The sequence below is a fragment of the Brassica napus genome, chromosome A2 (assembly GCF_020379485.1).
Source record: "Brassica napus cultivar Da-Ae chromosome A2, Da-Ae, whole genome shotgun sequence".
In the NCBI taxonomy this organism is placed as follows: Eukaryota; Viridiplantae; Streptophyta; class Magnoliopsida; order Brassicales; family Brassicaceae; genus Brassica; species Brassica napus.
The window spans coordinates 17,002,838-17,019,822 of NC_063435.1; the positions used below are offsets into that span (position 1 = coordinate 17,002,838).

Consider the following 16,985-nt stretch of genomic DNA (forward strand, 5'->3'; position numbering starts at 1 on the left):
ATTGATTTCGGACTGAACCTTGTTAAACGCTGCCTACGTACCCCTTTCGAGGATCAAGCCGAACGTAGTTCAATTGATAGAGCTGAACAAGAGATCGAACTGCCTGGGCGAGTTCGTCTAGTAATTGAGTGCCAGACATAGAAACCGAACTTGTCGAGAATAAACCCTAAAGTTTCTAAGTGCAAAGAATTCCGAGTCTAAAAAGTCCTCGCCCATGCCTCTCGCCTAGGACTCCTTATACACTAGCTCCAATGTCGGTTTAAGCTTTTACTCTTCTGTCCTTAAGCCGTCATAGCATAAAATGGAGATATTCCATTTTTTCCGATCTTCGTAATTATCCTCAAAATTTCGTATTTATCCGCGGAAACTTGACATTTATCCTTCCTTGCGCGCCAAGTGTAAACCGTACTATGGTTTACGAGCTTTTGGTTAAGGAGTCGTAGGATGGGCCTCGAATCGTGTTTTATGTCCCTTTGGGCCGTCTTCCGACTCGAAGCGTTTACTGCGACTTCTTTCGATAAAGAATGAACTTTATGCGGTTTTATCCGCAAAGTTTAATCGATGATTTAGAATGGCGGAAAACATGAACTGAGTTTGCTACAGTCTTCGGAGATAGCATCGAAGGATAGACGAGAGTGCATGGACTGGTGTCGAATCGACGTTTCGGAAGAGCTCGGTCGCTGCATAGCGACCGAGCGGGACGGACTCTCGGTAGCTACGTAGCGACCGAGCTGTGTGCATGCTTGGTCGCCGCGTATCGATCGAGCTTGGCTTGTCCGCGGTCCGATTTCCATACCCGATCTTTTCCGTGGCCGATTTGGATATATGTTTGTTGCCTTTGGACAATCGGTATTTAGTGGTTCGATTGAGATTTGAACAAGATTTTACCACAAGGCTCTTCTTAAAGATATCTTTACGAAGATTAGTTTTCGTAAAAATGTTCATGCTGATTTTTACGGACTTTCAGACATTGATTCCGTTGTGACCAATTTTGACCCCAACACTCTACCGTTAGTATGGGTGTCATTTTGTGATTGCCACAAACTTAGCATGAGCATGACTCGATATGTGCAGTTGTTGAACGATTTTCAAAGATGGTCACTTCATTGTTTGTAAGAAAAATACGGATGCAGTCAGTGTCGCAATTTTATTCTTTCAGAAGTGTATTGTCTACATGGTTTGCCCTTGTCAATTGTTTCTGATTGCGAGACTTGATTCCTTAGTCATTTTGGGCGATATTTATGGAAATTATTGGGAACTTCATTGGATTTTAGCTCAGCACATCATCCCCATTTTGATGGACAGACGGAAGTAACCAACCGATCATTAGGTAATCTTCTTCGGTGTCTTGTTGGGGATAATTATAAAGTCGATGTTCGCAAAACTATCTCAGGCTGAGTCTGCATATAACCACACTTTGAATCGCACACTCGGTTATTCTCATTTTCACATCGTTTATGTTGTTATTCCACACTGTCCAATAGATTTGGCTACTACACCAGATCAAACTCGACATCATGGCGAGGCAGTGGACTTTGTAACCAAACTTTCTCAATTACATCGACGAGCTCAAACAAACCTGGGAGACGCAACAATTAAATACAAGCTTCGGCGGATAATAAGCAAATGGTAGTAATTTTTGAACCAGGAGAATTGGTTTGGGTTTACTTGACGAAAGAAAGGATCTAACTTCGCGACTTTAACAAGCTCAAATCAAAGAAAGTAGGTCCTTGTGGGGGTTCTGGAACGTATCAATCCAAATGCTTAAATATAAAGTACAATTTCTGGCACATTTCAGGACTTCAAACATATTTAACATGAAGCACTGGTCTCCTTACTATGGCGATAACAATGATCATGATTCGTGGGTGAATCCTTCTCAATCCGGGGAACCTGATGCAGCGCATCATCATCATCTCCACAGCCATTACTATGAGTTGTTATGTTTTCGGCTTTACTTGTATTCTAAGTTATTAGTTTTTCCTTGTCTTATTAGAACTATATAATTATTAAACATCCCTTAAGAACTAGGGTAAGAACTATTTAGATTAGTATAGATAGCGGCTTTACACTACAAGAAATTAGCAATATTGCAACAACAAAATTGCAACCTTCATTTATGTTAAAAATTTGCCATGATTATTACAATATATTTGCAATGATGAATATTCGTTCCAATTTCATTACAATTTTATTGCAAAATTACAATCAAAATATATGTTGCATGTTTTCATTACTAAATTGCAACATTTTGCGTCATAAAAAAATATCTCGCAAATTTTTCAAGAAACATTCAACTGTTTAAAAACCATTGCTAAATTGCAAAAAATTAATATATAAACAATACGTGTCAAGAAACATTCAACAGTTTAAAAACCATTGCTAAATTGCAAAAAATTAATATATAAACAATACGTGACAAAAACGTGACATTAGTCATGTGTTCCTAAAAAAGAATTTTGTATATAAAGTATATATATATATATATATATATATATTGGATAGTTAGAAATCTACAGTATATTTTAAAGGTTTCCAATTCTTGAGATTTTGTAAAAAGTTTTATTTTATGAATTTTATTTTGTTTTGGTCTAGCTATATTGTAGCAAAATGCAATGTCAATATAAAGAACAATGTTCTCTTACAAATCCATACTAAATATAAATTATAATAGATAATCTTTAAAAAATAAACAATCTAACTTAAACAAACAGTTAATTCATCACAAATCATTAACTCAAAAATCCGAACGCTTCTCAATAAATAGTCCTTTAAACAAAATCTTACAAGAAGTCAAGAAAATTGACAACTTAAACTCACCATCTATAAGATATAGCTATGTCACCTTATGCTACTTTCAACTTTGAACAAACACAAATAACCAAAGAATGAATAATGAACCATTTCTTTCGTATGAGTTCTCACACTAAACAAGACCTCTGGGAGCAAATCTTGGCACACACTCCAAATCTACATCCATAGGTTCAACACACAACAATCTATCATTGATTTCTAGCTACCATCCATTACCGACTATCAAGGTAATTTTAATGACTCAACAACTGAGAGAATGAAATTCATGTTAACATACCATGAAATTGAACACCCCAACTCAACCCTGCTTATTCAAGAGACAACCTAATACGTGATGAAATTACTTACAGCAGAAAACAATACATAACTGATGATCTTCAAGTTACTCTCTTATCAACGCTCGCTCTCGCTATTTCCTTACTCTTTGTACTCAGCTTAGGCAGCTCCCTTTGTATTGTGCTCGTTCCTGATTTCTCTCTCTGATATGTGCTTGGCCTTTGCAGGTTCTCTAAAATCTACACTGCTCCTCACCTCTCTGTTTGTCAAACTGTTTCACTTTGAGAATGAGGCGACTTCTCAACCGCCTATACAAACTTCTTTAGATGCTTTATGTATTAAGGATATAGCTCTAGATCATAGTAGTTTTTTCTCCTTTGATCCAAAGAGGTTCATATTTTTCTTTCAAAGATCGAACATTTACTCCCCATGAGACCAATTCACAACATCAGCTGATGTTCCTAGCAAACACCTGTAAGCCTCGGATCAAAAACAAAACGACTTTGTAAGAGAAAACAAAAACTAACACTACAAGAAAAATTGTAAATAGCCACAAATTAGCCACAAAAATTTTGTAGCTAGACTTTTACAGCTACACATAGCTACAAAAATAGCCACAATATTTTAAAAGCAAAATTTGTAGCTATTATGTAGGTTTTTGTGGCTAATTTAGCTACAAACTAGACTTGTGGTTTTTTGAGGATAATTAGCAACAATTAGTCACAAAATAATTTGTAGACATAAAAACTACTATTAACCACAAAATGATTTGTTGAAGTATATAGCCACAATGTAATTTGTGGCTATTGGAGAAATATAAATCTTATATTCTAAACCCTAAACATACCCTAAAGCAATTTATCCTAGAGCAAGAATTGAACTCTTAAATACAAAAATACAAACGCCAAGCAATATGAATAGTATTAGATTTTGGATATATATATATATATATATTTATATGTTATGTTTCGATTAGATTTTGATATAAATATGAACATGTTGTAATCTATGGACCAACCAATGGAGAAAGAAGAGCTAACTACTTAAGACATTTGAGGATCACGAGGTATACACTTAAACTTTACACAATGACTTTTAACTTTTATTGTTCTCAATTTGACATTTTTTTTTGAGCAATTGACTTTTACTTTGATTTATATTCTCTTATGTACGCAGGAAAGATGGTTCAGAAGGTTGTAACATATAAATTAATTTACCTAAGACAAAATATCAACTAACACAAAAATAGAAAAAAAATTCATCCTTGACCAATAATATCAAACTACCTAGATCCTATCCTCACATCCAAACCCTCTACTATAAACCTAAACTTATACCCCAAACCCCAAATCTAAAACATCAAACCTAATCTCATTCTAAATCTATACTACATACACCAAACCTTAACCTAATACTCTAAACCGCAAACTCAAACCCTACATATAAAACCATGAATTCAATATTTTCAAACTTAAAATCTATTATTTAAACAAACTCCAATTATTTTTCATGTAAGCATATATATAATTAATATCTATTCCAATCTTTTCCAACTTCCGTAGACATAAATATAATTTAAGTAAAACCAAGCATGGTAAAGTCATATATAATTTATCTGAATGTAATTTTACATAAAATTTATTAAAGCACGGGGTCATAAATCTAATTCTTTTTTTTTATCAAATTCAATATATATAATATAATCATATAAGAAATGCAAAGGAAAAACATATATATATATATATATATATATATATATATATATATATATATATATATATATATATCTCTGGCCAAAATTTTCTACCCTTCCGCCAAATTTTCCCTCCTTCCCCGTGCACATCTTGACCAAATTTAAAACAATAAGCAAAATAAAGAAAAAAGAAGCTCTTCTAATTTTTCATTGGTTGACAAAGTAGCTAAAGGATTGCTATCTAGAATCTCGGACCATTGATTAAATTTGAGCCAATGGTCAAGATCACTTTATGTTTCTTCCTCGTGTCTCTCTTTTCTTCACCAAGATATCATCTCTCTTTCTTTCAAGATCTCAAATTCTCAACCACGTTGCTCCAGATCTTCTTTCTCTCATATCTCTCTCTTTAACCATACTACTTGCTCGAGCTTGTTCACCAAAGCTTGTTCGTCACCAAAGTTCTATAACGACCCAATTCCGCAGGCCCAGCAAAGCCCAATCAATTTACAGAAAACCCTAGGTGAGTTCCTATTTAAACAGAGGTAGCCTATTATTTTATTCAGAAAAAATTTAAGGCGTCGAACCCCTGCAGATTTAGAGCCGTCAGAGAGAGAGATATTGGTGAACTGTCTCAGCCACCGTCGACTGAGATCAGATCCGTCATGCCGCCGCCGTCTCACTCCCTAGGTAATCCGCAAACCGCCCTTTCCGATTAGTTAAATGTTGGCCGTTTAGTAAATCGTCGATATCTCTCTAACCGTTGGGTTTCTCGCGATTTCAAGGCCACCAGTGTGTTCGTGACGTCGAGACGAGTCTGGAGCAGGAATTTCAGCCGGAGATCCGCCGCCACACGTGCGGGAAGAAGAATCACGCGTGAATCCCACGCGCCGCCATCTCCGCCGGACGTTCGCCGGAGACACCGCAGCCGGCCACCGTCCATTCGCCGCCGGGAAGCCGCCGCCGCATCGCCGCCGCGTCTCCGCCGCCGGCGTTGATTTTCCGGTAAACCACCAACATCGTTGGCCGCCGCCGGCGACCGGTCTACGGCGACTCGCCGGTAACTCGGTGACTCGGCCGAGTTGACTCAGCGAGTCAAGCCGTTGACCAGTCAAGCCGGTTCGGTTAGTCAATTGATTTTATTATTGATTAAACCGATCGGTTATTGGGAATTAGTTTGGTTTGGATTAAACCGAGTTGAAATCAATTTTAATCTGGTCCAATTGAAATTGAATCCAGTTAAGGAAAACCGATGGTTCAATTCGATTTCAATTTGTTCAAGGGTTGACCGGCTTGGGTCAGAGTAGACCGGGTTGACCTTTGACCAGCGGGTTGACTTTTTGACCAGATCGCCGGTTACCCGTTTTGGACCGTTCGAAGGGCGTTCTGACTTGATTTTTCGCCCTGATTTCAGATTTGGAGTTTGTTTGAGCAGCTGGAGTTCATAGCTATCACTTTTCCACATTGCTAAGGTGAGGGTCTATTCCGTAAATCCCGTACCAGTGTAGAATTCTCCCTATCGTAGTTTAGATTTTGAATCATGATCCGTCTGTTTGAATTGAGTCTTGATTGTTAGTTAGTTCATTCATTGTAAACTGGAACTAGGGGTCTAGAGGATTCAACCTTTGATTGGATTGTGTGATGTTAAGAGATGCGATATATATATATATGTGTGTATACATAGTTATTAGTAGGGACTATGTGCGCGGGCGCGGGCTCAGCGATGTCTAGGCTAGCGACACTACTTTGGTTGTGTGGGCAGGAGTTCAGAGACGTCTGTACTTGCGATGCTACTTGTGCGGGCGTGTGGTGCAGAGACGTTTGTATCATGGACGCTACTTGAAAGGGTGGGGGTACAGAGACATATTGTACTAGCGACGCTACGTATTATATATCCATATGAGGAGATGTGGGGTGTATGGACTAGCTTTATGCTATCATCGCATTGTTTGGTTTGTGTGACGTGCTAGGCGTCGTGTGTGTTCATGTTAGAGCTAAACTTCCATAGTGGGAGTTCTATTTACTCAAGTCAGTGGTTTGCGTGTTTAGCATCCCCATACCTCACGGAGTAACTTCCCTGTTACTCACCCCTCCTATTCCTTTCCCCTTTCAGGTGAGACTGACGAGCAGGAGTGATTGCTATCGGATTGGTGCTTTGGGAGTTCTATTTCTTTTATTTTCAGACTTTCGATTTTATGATTTTATCGATATTTCGGGATTTAGCTATTTTATTGCATTTATGGTTATTTATTGGATTTATGACTTTGGAGTTGACTTTTGAGAAGTAATAAATGGAGATTTCAGACTTTTTATTTATTTAAGTTATTTATTTAAGTTATTTCGGAAAATACGGATGTTACAATTTGGTATCAGAGCGGGGTTCCGTCTCGGCTCTGACCTGGGATGGTGATTTGTGGGGACTCGGTTTTTAATCGGTTTTAGACGATTTTTAAAATATTTATGGAAATATGGGGATTTTAAAAATAAAAGTAAATAGCACCTTTTTGCTTGGCATTATGTCTTTCATCGTTAGTGTTTGGTTTCGGCAGAAGTTAATTAAATTGTTATTTCTTTCAGATGCCGCCGCGTAAGAGAGTTGTTCGCGCTCAGGCCGCTAGTGCTCCTCGAGAGGGTGGAGATGAGCATGTACCGCCACCAGTTCTACCGATTGATCAGGATACCCTTAGGCAGATGGTGCAGGATGCTGCTAGACAGGCCGCACAGGAGGCAGTTCAGGAAGCTGTCCAGGAGGCTGCTAGAGTAGCTGCACAGGAAGTGGTTAGGCAGATGGCTGCAGCTCAGCAGGGTCATCAGGTTCCGCCAGATCAGGCTCAGGGGCATCAGCAACCCCCTATTCAGCCGGTTCCACCAGTCAGGATCAGGGACAGCAGCAACCCCCTATTCAGCCGGTTCCACCAGTTCAGGTTCAGGGACAGCAGCAACCCCCTATCCAGCATGTTCCAGGGATTTTCCAGGTTCCACCACCAGCGCCACGTGTTCTTCCAGGGTAAGTTCCTGATGTTGTGCCACCCGTTCTTCCAGGGCAGGTTCCTGAGGTTGATGAGACGCTTATGCGGGTAATGAGACAGATGAAAACTATAGGTTTGGAGACTTTTGAAGGAACAGTAGACCCTGGAGCGGCTTATAAGTGGAAGCATAGGTTGGCTTCATGTCTGCAGACAATCAATTGTCCGTTGCGCCTTTGTCTTAATATCGCAGAGTTGTATCTGCGTGGAGATGCATTGGTATGGTGGGATGGAGTGCGATCGATGCGTGATGGCGACATGATTTATGAGGATTTCCTCATTGCATTCGACAAGAAGTACTTTCCCAGAGAAGCGTTGCACCAGAATAGGAATGCTTTTGAGCATCTGAGGCAGGGTACTAAGAGTGTCAGGGAGTACGAGCGAGAGTTTTGCCAGCTCCGCTTGTTTGCTGGTAATCATTTTGATGGAGAGGACTTAATCAGGAGGTTCTTAGATGGTATGCGAGTCGATCTCCGCGGCAGGTGCAGTATGGTTACTTACACCAGTTTGGAGGATCTGGTAGAGAAGGCTGTTGTGCAGGAGGCATGTATTGCAGAGGAGCAAAAGTACTCTAAGGCTCCACCTAAGACTGGAAGGACTTCAGAGCCACAAAAGAGAACATGGGAACAGTTGGGAGCACCTAGTTGCGACAAGTGTCGTCGCCATCATTTTGGAGAGTGCATCACGTGCTTCAACTGTGGGAAGATGGGACATAAAAGTAGGGATTGTCGGAGTAGGCCATTTGGTGCGCGGGGAGTAGCACCAGCAGCACCAGCAGCATCAGCAGCACCAGCAGCGCATGCAGCACCAGTAGCACAGGGAGCGCAGGAGCACCAGCTGCAGCATACACACCAGGAGCTTGCTTCACTTGTGGCCAGTTTGGCCATATCTCCAGGTTTTGCCCGACTAAAGGGCCTGGGGCCAAGCGACAAGCCATCACTCCGCGTGTTTATGCTCTAGGAGAGGCCAATGGAGCTGAGCCGATAGCCGGTATGTATTTTTATCATACTCGTCTGTTTATGAGTAACTGTGTTTTGATGAATATCATGTGTAGTTAGAAAAAAAAAACATTTGTGTGTAGGATCGGTTTCTATTGAAGGTGAGGTAGCTCACACTCTATTCGACACAGGAGCTTCTCACAGCTTCGGGAGTTCGCGTTTGTCTAAGTCTTGGCCTTTTCGAGGTGTCTTTGAGCCGAAGGTTAAGCAGATTCGGACGGCCGGTACTGAGAAATTGGGAACCACTGGCGTTCGCCGAGATGTACCAGTCCTACTGGGAGGAGTCGACTTCATAGGAGACCTAGCAGAGATGGAGATGGATTACTACGATGTCATACTTGGGATGGATTGGCTGTCACGGCATCGAGTGGTGATAGATTGCATGCGATCGAAAGTTAATATTCCTAGAGGAGATGGGAAGATCACATTCCAGTGTCTATAGGCTTACCGTGGGATTTCTGTTATTTCCATGTTGCATGTTGAGTACTTATTGGAGAGAGGAGCAGAAGGATTTTTGGCGACTATTTCGATGGTTAATGAAGATGGACCTTCTGAGTTACAGGATATTCCAGTGGCTGCAGAATTTCAGGATGTATTTGAAGCCTTAAAGGGGCCACCACCAGCCAGAGGAGATGTTCTCAATATTGAGTTAGAACCAGGAACAACACAGGTTTCGCGGGCTCCATACCGTTTAGCAGCAGCAGAGATGGTTGAACTGAAGATGCAGTTGGAGGAGTTATTGAGTAAGGGTTTCATCAGACCTAGTACTTCACCCTGGGGAGCGCCAGTATTGTTTGTGAAGAAGAAAGATGGAAATTTCAGACTATGTATCGACTACAGAGGTTTGAACAAGGTGACCATCAAGAATAAGTACCCGCTTCCACGTATCGATGAGTTATTGGATCAGTTGCAGGGATCTTCATGGTTTTCAAAAATTGACTTGGCATCGGGTTACCACCAGATTGCGATAGCTGATGAGGATGTGCGGAAGACTGCTTTCCGTACCCGTTATGGACATTATGAGTTTGTGGTGATGTCATTTGGGTTGACTAATGCACCTGCAGCATTCATGAAGCTTATTAATGATGTGTTTCGCGAGCACTTGGATTAGTGTGTGATTGTTTTCATCGACGATATTTTGATCTATTCTCGGAGTAGAGAGGAGCATGCAGAGCATCTGCGGATTGTGTTGGATAAGCTCAGGGAGCATCAGCTGTTTGCCAAGCTGAGTAAGTGTAGCTTCTGGCAGAGGAAGATTGGATTTTTGGGTCACGTGATTTCAGAGGCAGGAGTTGCAGTAGATCCGGAGAAGATTACTGCAATATCGGAGTGGCCTACACCTAAGACCGCCACCGAGATTCGTAGCTTTCTGGGTTTAGCAGGATACTACAGAAAGTTTGTGAAAGATTTTGCTAGTATCGCGAAACCGATGACACGGTTAACAGGCAAAGACACCAAGTTTGATTGGACGGATGCTTGTATGGAGAGTTTTACCGAGCTGAAATGGAAGTTGACAGAGACGCCAGTGTTGGTACTACCTAGACCAGGGGTACCGTATGAGGTTTATACAGATGCGTCAGGTACTGGTTTGGGTTGTGTGTTGATGCAGGATGGTCATGTTATTGTCTACGCATCACGTCAGTTGAGACCTCACGAGGTCAACTACCTTACTCATGATTTGGAGTTAGCAGCAGTTGTTTTTGCGCTAAAGATTTGGAGGTCATATTTGTATGGAGAGAAAGTTCAGATCCTCACAGACCACCAGAGTCTGAAGTACATATTTACTCAGGCGGACCTAAATCTGAGACAGCGCAGATGGATGGAGTTGTTAGCAGACTACAACCTGGAGATTACGTATCAACCAAGGTAAGGCCAATCAGGTGGCAGATGCCTTGAGTAGACACAGGAACGATGTTTCAGGAACGAAGGAGGTTCAGGAGCTGACTGGGACACTTGCTAGTCTCAGATTGTGTGCAGTTACCGCAGAGGGAGAGACTGTTGGTCTTGAAGCATTGGAGCAGGCTGATTTATTATGGAGGATACGCAGAGCTCAGGATAGTGATAATGCTTTGGTTAAGCAGATTGAGATCGAGAGTATTGGATATCATATAGATTTGAGCGGGATGTACATGTATCGGAACCGAGTCTGTGTGCCAGAGGACAAGCTGTTAAGGAAGGAGATTTTACAGCAAGCACATAATTCGCATTTTTCGATCCACCCGGGAAATACCGAGATGTACAGAGATTTTAAGCGCTACTACCACTGGCCTGGTATGAAGAAATATGTGGCTACATTTGTATCGCAGTGTCAGACGTGTCAGATGGTTAAGGCTGAGCATCAAGTGCCTAGCGGGTTATTGCAGAACCTCCCGTTGCCAGAGTGGAAATGGGACATGGTGACTATGGATTTTGTGACTGGACTTCCGATAACCTTCGGTGGGAGGAATTCTATTTGGGTGATCGTGGATAAACTTACCAAATCTGCTCATTTTATAGCAATCAAGAAAACAGACGGAGCTGATCAGTTGGCGCAGATTTACCTTCGAGATATTGTGAGGTTGCATGGAGTTCCTGTCAGTATTGTATCAGATCGGGATACCAAGTTCACTTCTACATTTTGGAGAGCATTTCAGAAGGCGCTTGGGACAAAAGTTCATATGAGTACAGCCTATCATCCGCAGACAGATGGACAATCAGAGAGGACTATTCAGACATTAGAGGATATGCTTAGGGCTTGCGTTCTGGATTGGGAAGGAAGCTGGGGAAAGTATTTACCTCTAGCAGAGTTTGCTTACAACAACAGCTATCATTCGAGTATTGAGATGGCACCGTATGAGGCGCTTTATGGTAGGCCTTGTCGTACACCACTTTGTTGGACATAAGTGGGAGAGCGGCGAGACTTAGAACCAGCAATAGTTCAGGAGATAGTGGAGCACGTAGAGATGCTCAAGACTCGGCTTAAGGAAGCCCATGACCGGCAGAAGAGCTATGCAGATAAGCGCCATAAAGACTTGGATTTTCAGGTAGGAGACTTAGTATACCTGAAAATGAGGACATTCCAAGGAGGATATAAGACTCGGAAGCTTAAGAAGTTTAAGCCGAGATATATGGGACCGTACCCTATTGTGGAGTGGATTGGAGCAGTGGCTTACAGATTGCGGTTATCAGCAGAGTTGTCAGATTTTCACGATGTGTTCCATGTGTCAGTCTTGAGGAAAGTTGTGAGAGAGCCAGAGCTTATTTTGCAGCAGCCACCCAATGATCTTGAGAAGAATTTGTATGCATCTTGTCAGCCAGTTGAGATTTTAGATCGGCAAGTGAAAGCCGTTCAAGGGATGATGACCAGTTTAGTTAAAGTTCGTTGGGAGAGAGACGGGATTCAGGAAGAAACCTGGGAGGCCGAGACTCAGGTGAGGATTAATTATCCTGAGTTTTTCCAAGACAGTATTGGACAGTCGGTTCAGGAGCCGAATTCGGGGACGAATTCTCCATTTGTGGGGGAGAATTGTAACGATCCAATTCCGCAGGCCTAGTAAGGCCCAATCAATTTACAGAAAACCCTAGGTGAGTTCCTATTTAAACAGAGCTAGCCTATTATTTTATTCAGAAAAAGTCTAAGGCGTCGAACCCCTGCAGATTTAGAGCCGTCAGAGAGGGATACTGGTGAACTGTCTCAGCCACCGTCGACTGAGATCAGATCTGTCACGCCGCCGCTGTCTCACTCCCTAGGTAATCCGCAAACCGCCTTTTCCGATTATTTAAATGTTGGCCGTTTAGTAAATCGTCGATATCTCTCTAACCATTGGGTTTCTCGCGATTTCAAGACCACCAGTGTGTTCGTGACGTCGAGACGAGTCCGGAGCAGGAATTTCAGCCGGAGATCCGCCGCGACGCGCCCACACGCGTGGGAGGAAGAATCACGCGTGAATCCCACGCGCCGCCATCTCCGCCGGACGTTCGCCGGAGCCACCGCAGCCGGCCACCATCTGTTCGCCGTCAGGAAGCCGCCGCCGCATCACCGCCGCGTCTCCGCCGCCGCTGTTGATTTTCCGGTAAGCCACCACCGTCGTTGGCCGCCGCCGGCGACCCCGACCGGTCTACGGCGACTCGCCGGTCGACTCGCCGGTAACTCGGTAACTCGGCCGAGTTGACTCAGCGAGTCAAGCCGTTGACCAGTCAAGCCGGTTCGGTTAGTCAATTGATTTTATTATTGATTAAACCGATCGGTTATTGGGAATTGTTTTGGTTTGGATTAAACCGAGTTGAAATCAATTTTAATCTGGTCCAATTGAAATCGAATCCGGTTAAGGAAAACCGATGGTTCAATTCGATTTCAATTTGTTCAAGGGTTGACCGGCTTGGGTCAGAGTAGACCGGGTTGACCTTTGACCAGCGGGTTGACTTTTTGACCAGATCGCCGGTTACCCGTTTTGGACCGTTCGAAGGGCGTTCTGACTTGATTTTTCGCCCTGATTTCAAATTTGAAGTTTCTTTGAGAAGCTGGAGTTCATAGCTTTCACTTTTCCACATTGCTAAGGTGAGGGTCTATTCCGTAAATCCCGTACCAGTGTAGAATTCTCCCTATCATAGTTTAGATTTTGAATCATGATCCGTCTGTTTGAATTGAGTCTTGATTGTTAATTAGTTCATTCATTGTAAACTGGAACTAAGAGTCTAGAGGATTCAACCTTTGATTGGATTGTGTGATGTTAAGAGATGCGATATATATGTATATATATGTATACATAGTTATTAGTAGGGACTATGTGTGCGGGCGGGGGCTCAGAGATGTCTGGGCTAGCGACGCTACTTTGGTTGTGCGGGCAGGGGTTCAGAGACGTCTGTACTTGCGATGCTACTTGTGCGGGCGTGTGGTGTAGAGACGTTTGTATCATGGACGCTACTTGAAAGGGCGGGGGTACAGAGACATACTGTACTAGCGACGCTACGTATTATACATCCATATGAGGAGATGCGGGGTATCTCTCACTCTCAGATTTAGTTTTGTTTTTCATTTAAGATACTGATTTTGAAGTTGTTATCGATTTAGAAGTTGGCGAGGGGGGAGAGAGCGTGAAGACGGTGGGAGGACGGCATATGGTGGCGAGGGTGGAGATGGACAGCAGATGGTGGCACCGTCAACTCGAAGCAAATAAGCGGCGGAGAAGATGATGACCACTTTTTTTTTTTTTAGGTTTAGTTCTTTTTGGGTTTAATTTTAAAAAAATTAATTTTGTTTAGTTTTTTTTGTTGTAATCAATTTAACTTAGTTTGTAAATGAGTTTTAATTTGTCGACAAAAAAATGTACTCGTAAATCATTTTATTATATACAAAATTTAATATATCAGACATATTTATATTTTTATTTAGAATTTTTTTTATGATTAGTAATTTTATATTTTCTAAAATAAAATGTTTTCTACGATCGAAAATGTGGTTTTCTGTGGCTAAATTAGCCACAAAGATAATCTTATGCTATTTGTGGATATTAGTTAGGAATATTGTTTGTGGCAAAGTCGTAGAAAAAAAACAAGCAAAGATGGTCTGATATCCACAAGCTTATAGTCGACGAATTATATCCGTGGCTATTCGTAGCTATGAGTGAAATAACCACAAAATTCAATCAATAGCCACAAAATTTATAGTGGCTATTAACAGATTTTCTTGTAGTGTAAATGGACACAAAAAATTTGATTTAATATATTTTAACCAACATAAAAAAATCTTTCCAGGATTATAATTTTAAATATATATATATATATATATATATATATATATATATAAATTTAAATTTAAATAAATTTTTTATATTTTATCTTAATTTTAACATATAATTAAATTAAAAAATAAAAGTAAATATTGTAAGTAATAAAACTAAAAAATAAAATAAAAATATATTTTAAATACATTTAAATTTAAAACTTTTATTTCTGCACATTGTGCCGGAAAACACCTAGTTAGATGTAATTAGATAGTTAGTTTAAGAGTTAATTTAGATTTGTATTTTAATAGATTACTAAATTTTGATCCGCGATTTCCAAGTGCGAGTGTTTTTTCTTTTGCAAGTGTCAAATATTAAGGTTCTAAAAATCGGTTTAGGCGGTAACTCGGTCCTATCCGAAACGATTTTCTTAAAGTCTGATTTATACCGATTTATACAATCTAATTTGGTTTAAACTATTCTAAATCAATTAAAATCGGTTTAAATCAGTTTAAATCGATTTAATTGTCTAAATATGTGAAATTAAGCAATAACATTATTACAAATCTACAAATTTGTCTACTTATGTTTTGTATATCTAATTTTCCTAATTCTTCATAATAATTTTTTAATTGAAAATAAAAACTAAACTATGTCATATAAATGTATAATATAAATTAAATAAATCAATAATTTGCTAACGCCTAGGCGTCGCCTGAGCCCCGAATAATCCGTCTAGTCGCTAGTCCTTTATAAAGCGCCTAGTAACCGCCTAGCGAATTTAGAACATATAAAATAAATGTGTCAAATATTTGTAGTTTCATGTTTTTACATATATTATTGAACTTTCATTCAAACCGCAAGATTTGTCACCTTATAAATTTTTATTTAAAAGAGACATAGATTTGTTAATTATTGGGTTGTGTATTTATAACATATTTATAGATGTTGAGACATGATTTTAAAATGAGTATATTTGTATTTATAAAAATTAATTTCGAAGAGCTAAGTTTATTGTGTTTCCCGATAAAAGTAGTATATAAAAAATAATTTTTTTTAAACAATTATGTTTAAAAATATAATACAAAAGATATATCTCATTGCATATTATACAACAAAAAATGTGGATCAAATATTTCTATGTTACTTTTTTTATAGAAAATATCGATTTACAATATACTTTTTAAACACAATATACGTTTTAAAATGTGGTTTTAGTATTTAACTATTATTTTATTGATTAACAAAATAAATTCAAAATATTCTTAGGAATATTTACTATATAGTTTAGAATGTTTCGAATATATTGTTGTAATCAAATCATTTGCTAAGACAGTGGTACACATTAATGATAGAATTAGGTCACATGAAATTACAATTATTACAAGGTAATATTATTTTTGGAATATTTTTTTAATAAAGCTAAAGGAGAATATCTGTGAGTGGATTGCACAAGAATTTGAGTTGACATACCTCATATAAATAGTTAAAAAAGAATTGAACCCACACGTCCGTGCGGATATATATATATATATATATATAATCTTTAAAATATAAAATATTTTTTATTTATGTACATAAATAATTTTTGAAAATAATTTTTATGAAATTGTACTAATCATATATTCAGAATTTATTTTATTTATTTAAAATGTAACATCATATTAATAATTTACTTTTAAACAATAGTTTTATATGAATTATTACAAAAAAATTATTTAAAAGGTTTCTAATCTTGAAATATTTTATGTGACTAAACTAAATTAGCTAATATTTTATTTTGAAAATATATTTTATTCAATGTATTATATTTTAGTTTTGTGTTTTTTACTGTAAAATGTGACCAAGATTAAATATAAAAAAAAGAAATGTATAAAATAAACGTATTTGGCTTTTGCAGGATTTTTTTTTTATTCAACACAGGAAATCTTGTTGTTTAGACTTATATTGTTTTCTGTTAGAAAAATATCATCTATCAATAAATTTAGGATATATTGTCATAATTTCTAGTTAGTGGTCTAATATAGACTTTTTTATGATAGATAAATTAGGACCCTACATTAATAGATTAGATATTAAATACATGAAATTACAAGAGAAGATATCTCGTCATTTAATTGCAACAGTTTTTTGATTGACATGCCCCAATACATATATTTAAATATAAAATATATATAAGAAGAAAATAAAAAGTATGTGGAGTAGATTACAACAGTTTTTTTATTGACATATCCCAATATATATATATATATATATATATATATATATATATATATATATATTATCAGACAGCGGAAAGAGAGAAAGCATAATTAAACATATATAATAAAAAGTAAATTAAGACATATATTTAACAGATTGAAACATAACTTAAAATAATAAAATATAAATATGGGCGGTTAGACCAGCCATTTAAACACAAACTATAATACTGAAACGAGAAAAAGAAACATGAAAATATGATTGAAACTTTATTTAA

General features: G+C 38.7%; 1 protein-coding gene across 1 annotated transcript; it reads left to right on the plus strand.

Annotated features, from left to right (window-relative positions):
* The first annotated feature begins 234 nt into the window (after window positions 1-234).
* On the plus strand, window positions 235-16,776 carry LOC125587641. Its single transcript, XM_048758501.1, has 3 exons — window positions 235-5,303; window positions 5,376-5,470; window positions 5,566-16,776. The coding sequence occupies exon 3, from the start codon at window positions 7,852-7,854 to the stop codon at window positions 8,764-8,766; it is 915 nt and encodes a 304-aa protein (XP_048614458.1). The 5' UTR covers window positions 235-5,303; window positions 5,376-5,470; window positions 5,566-7,851; the 3' UTR covers window positions 8,767-16,776.
* The last annotated feature ends 209 nt before the right edge of the window (window positions 16,777-16,985 follow it).

What these genes read in the sequence shown, in the direction of transcription:
- LOC125587641 (XM_048758501.1), top strand. Translation starts at nt 7,852, where the DNA reads ATGCGGGTAATGAGACAGATGAAAACTATAGGTTTGGAGACTTTTGAA.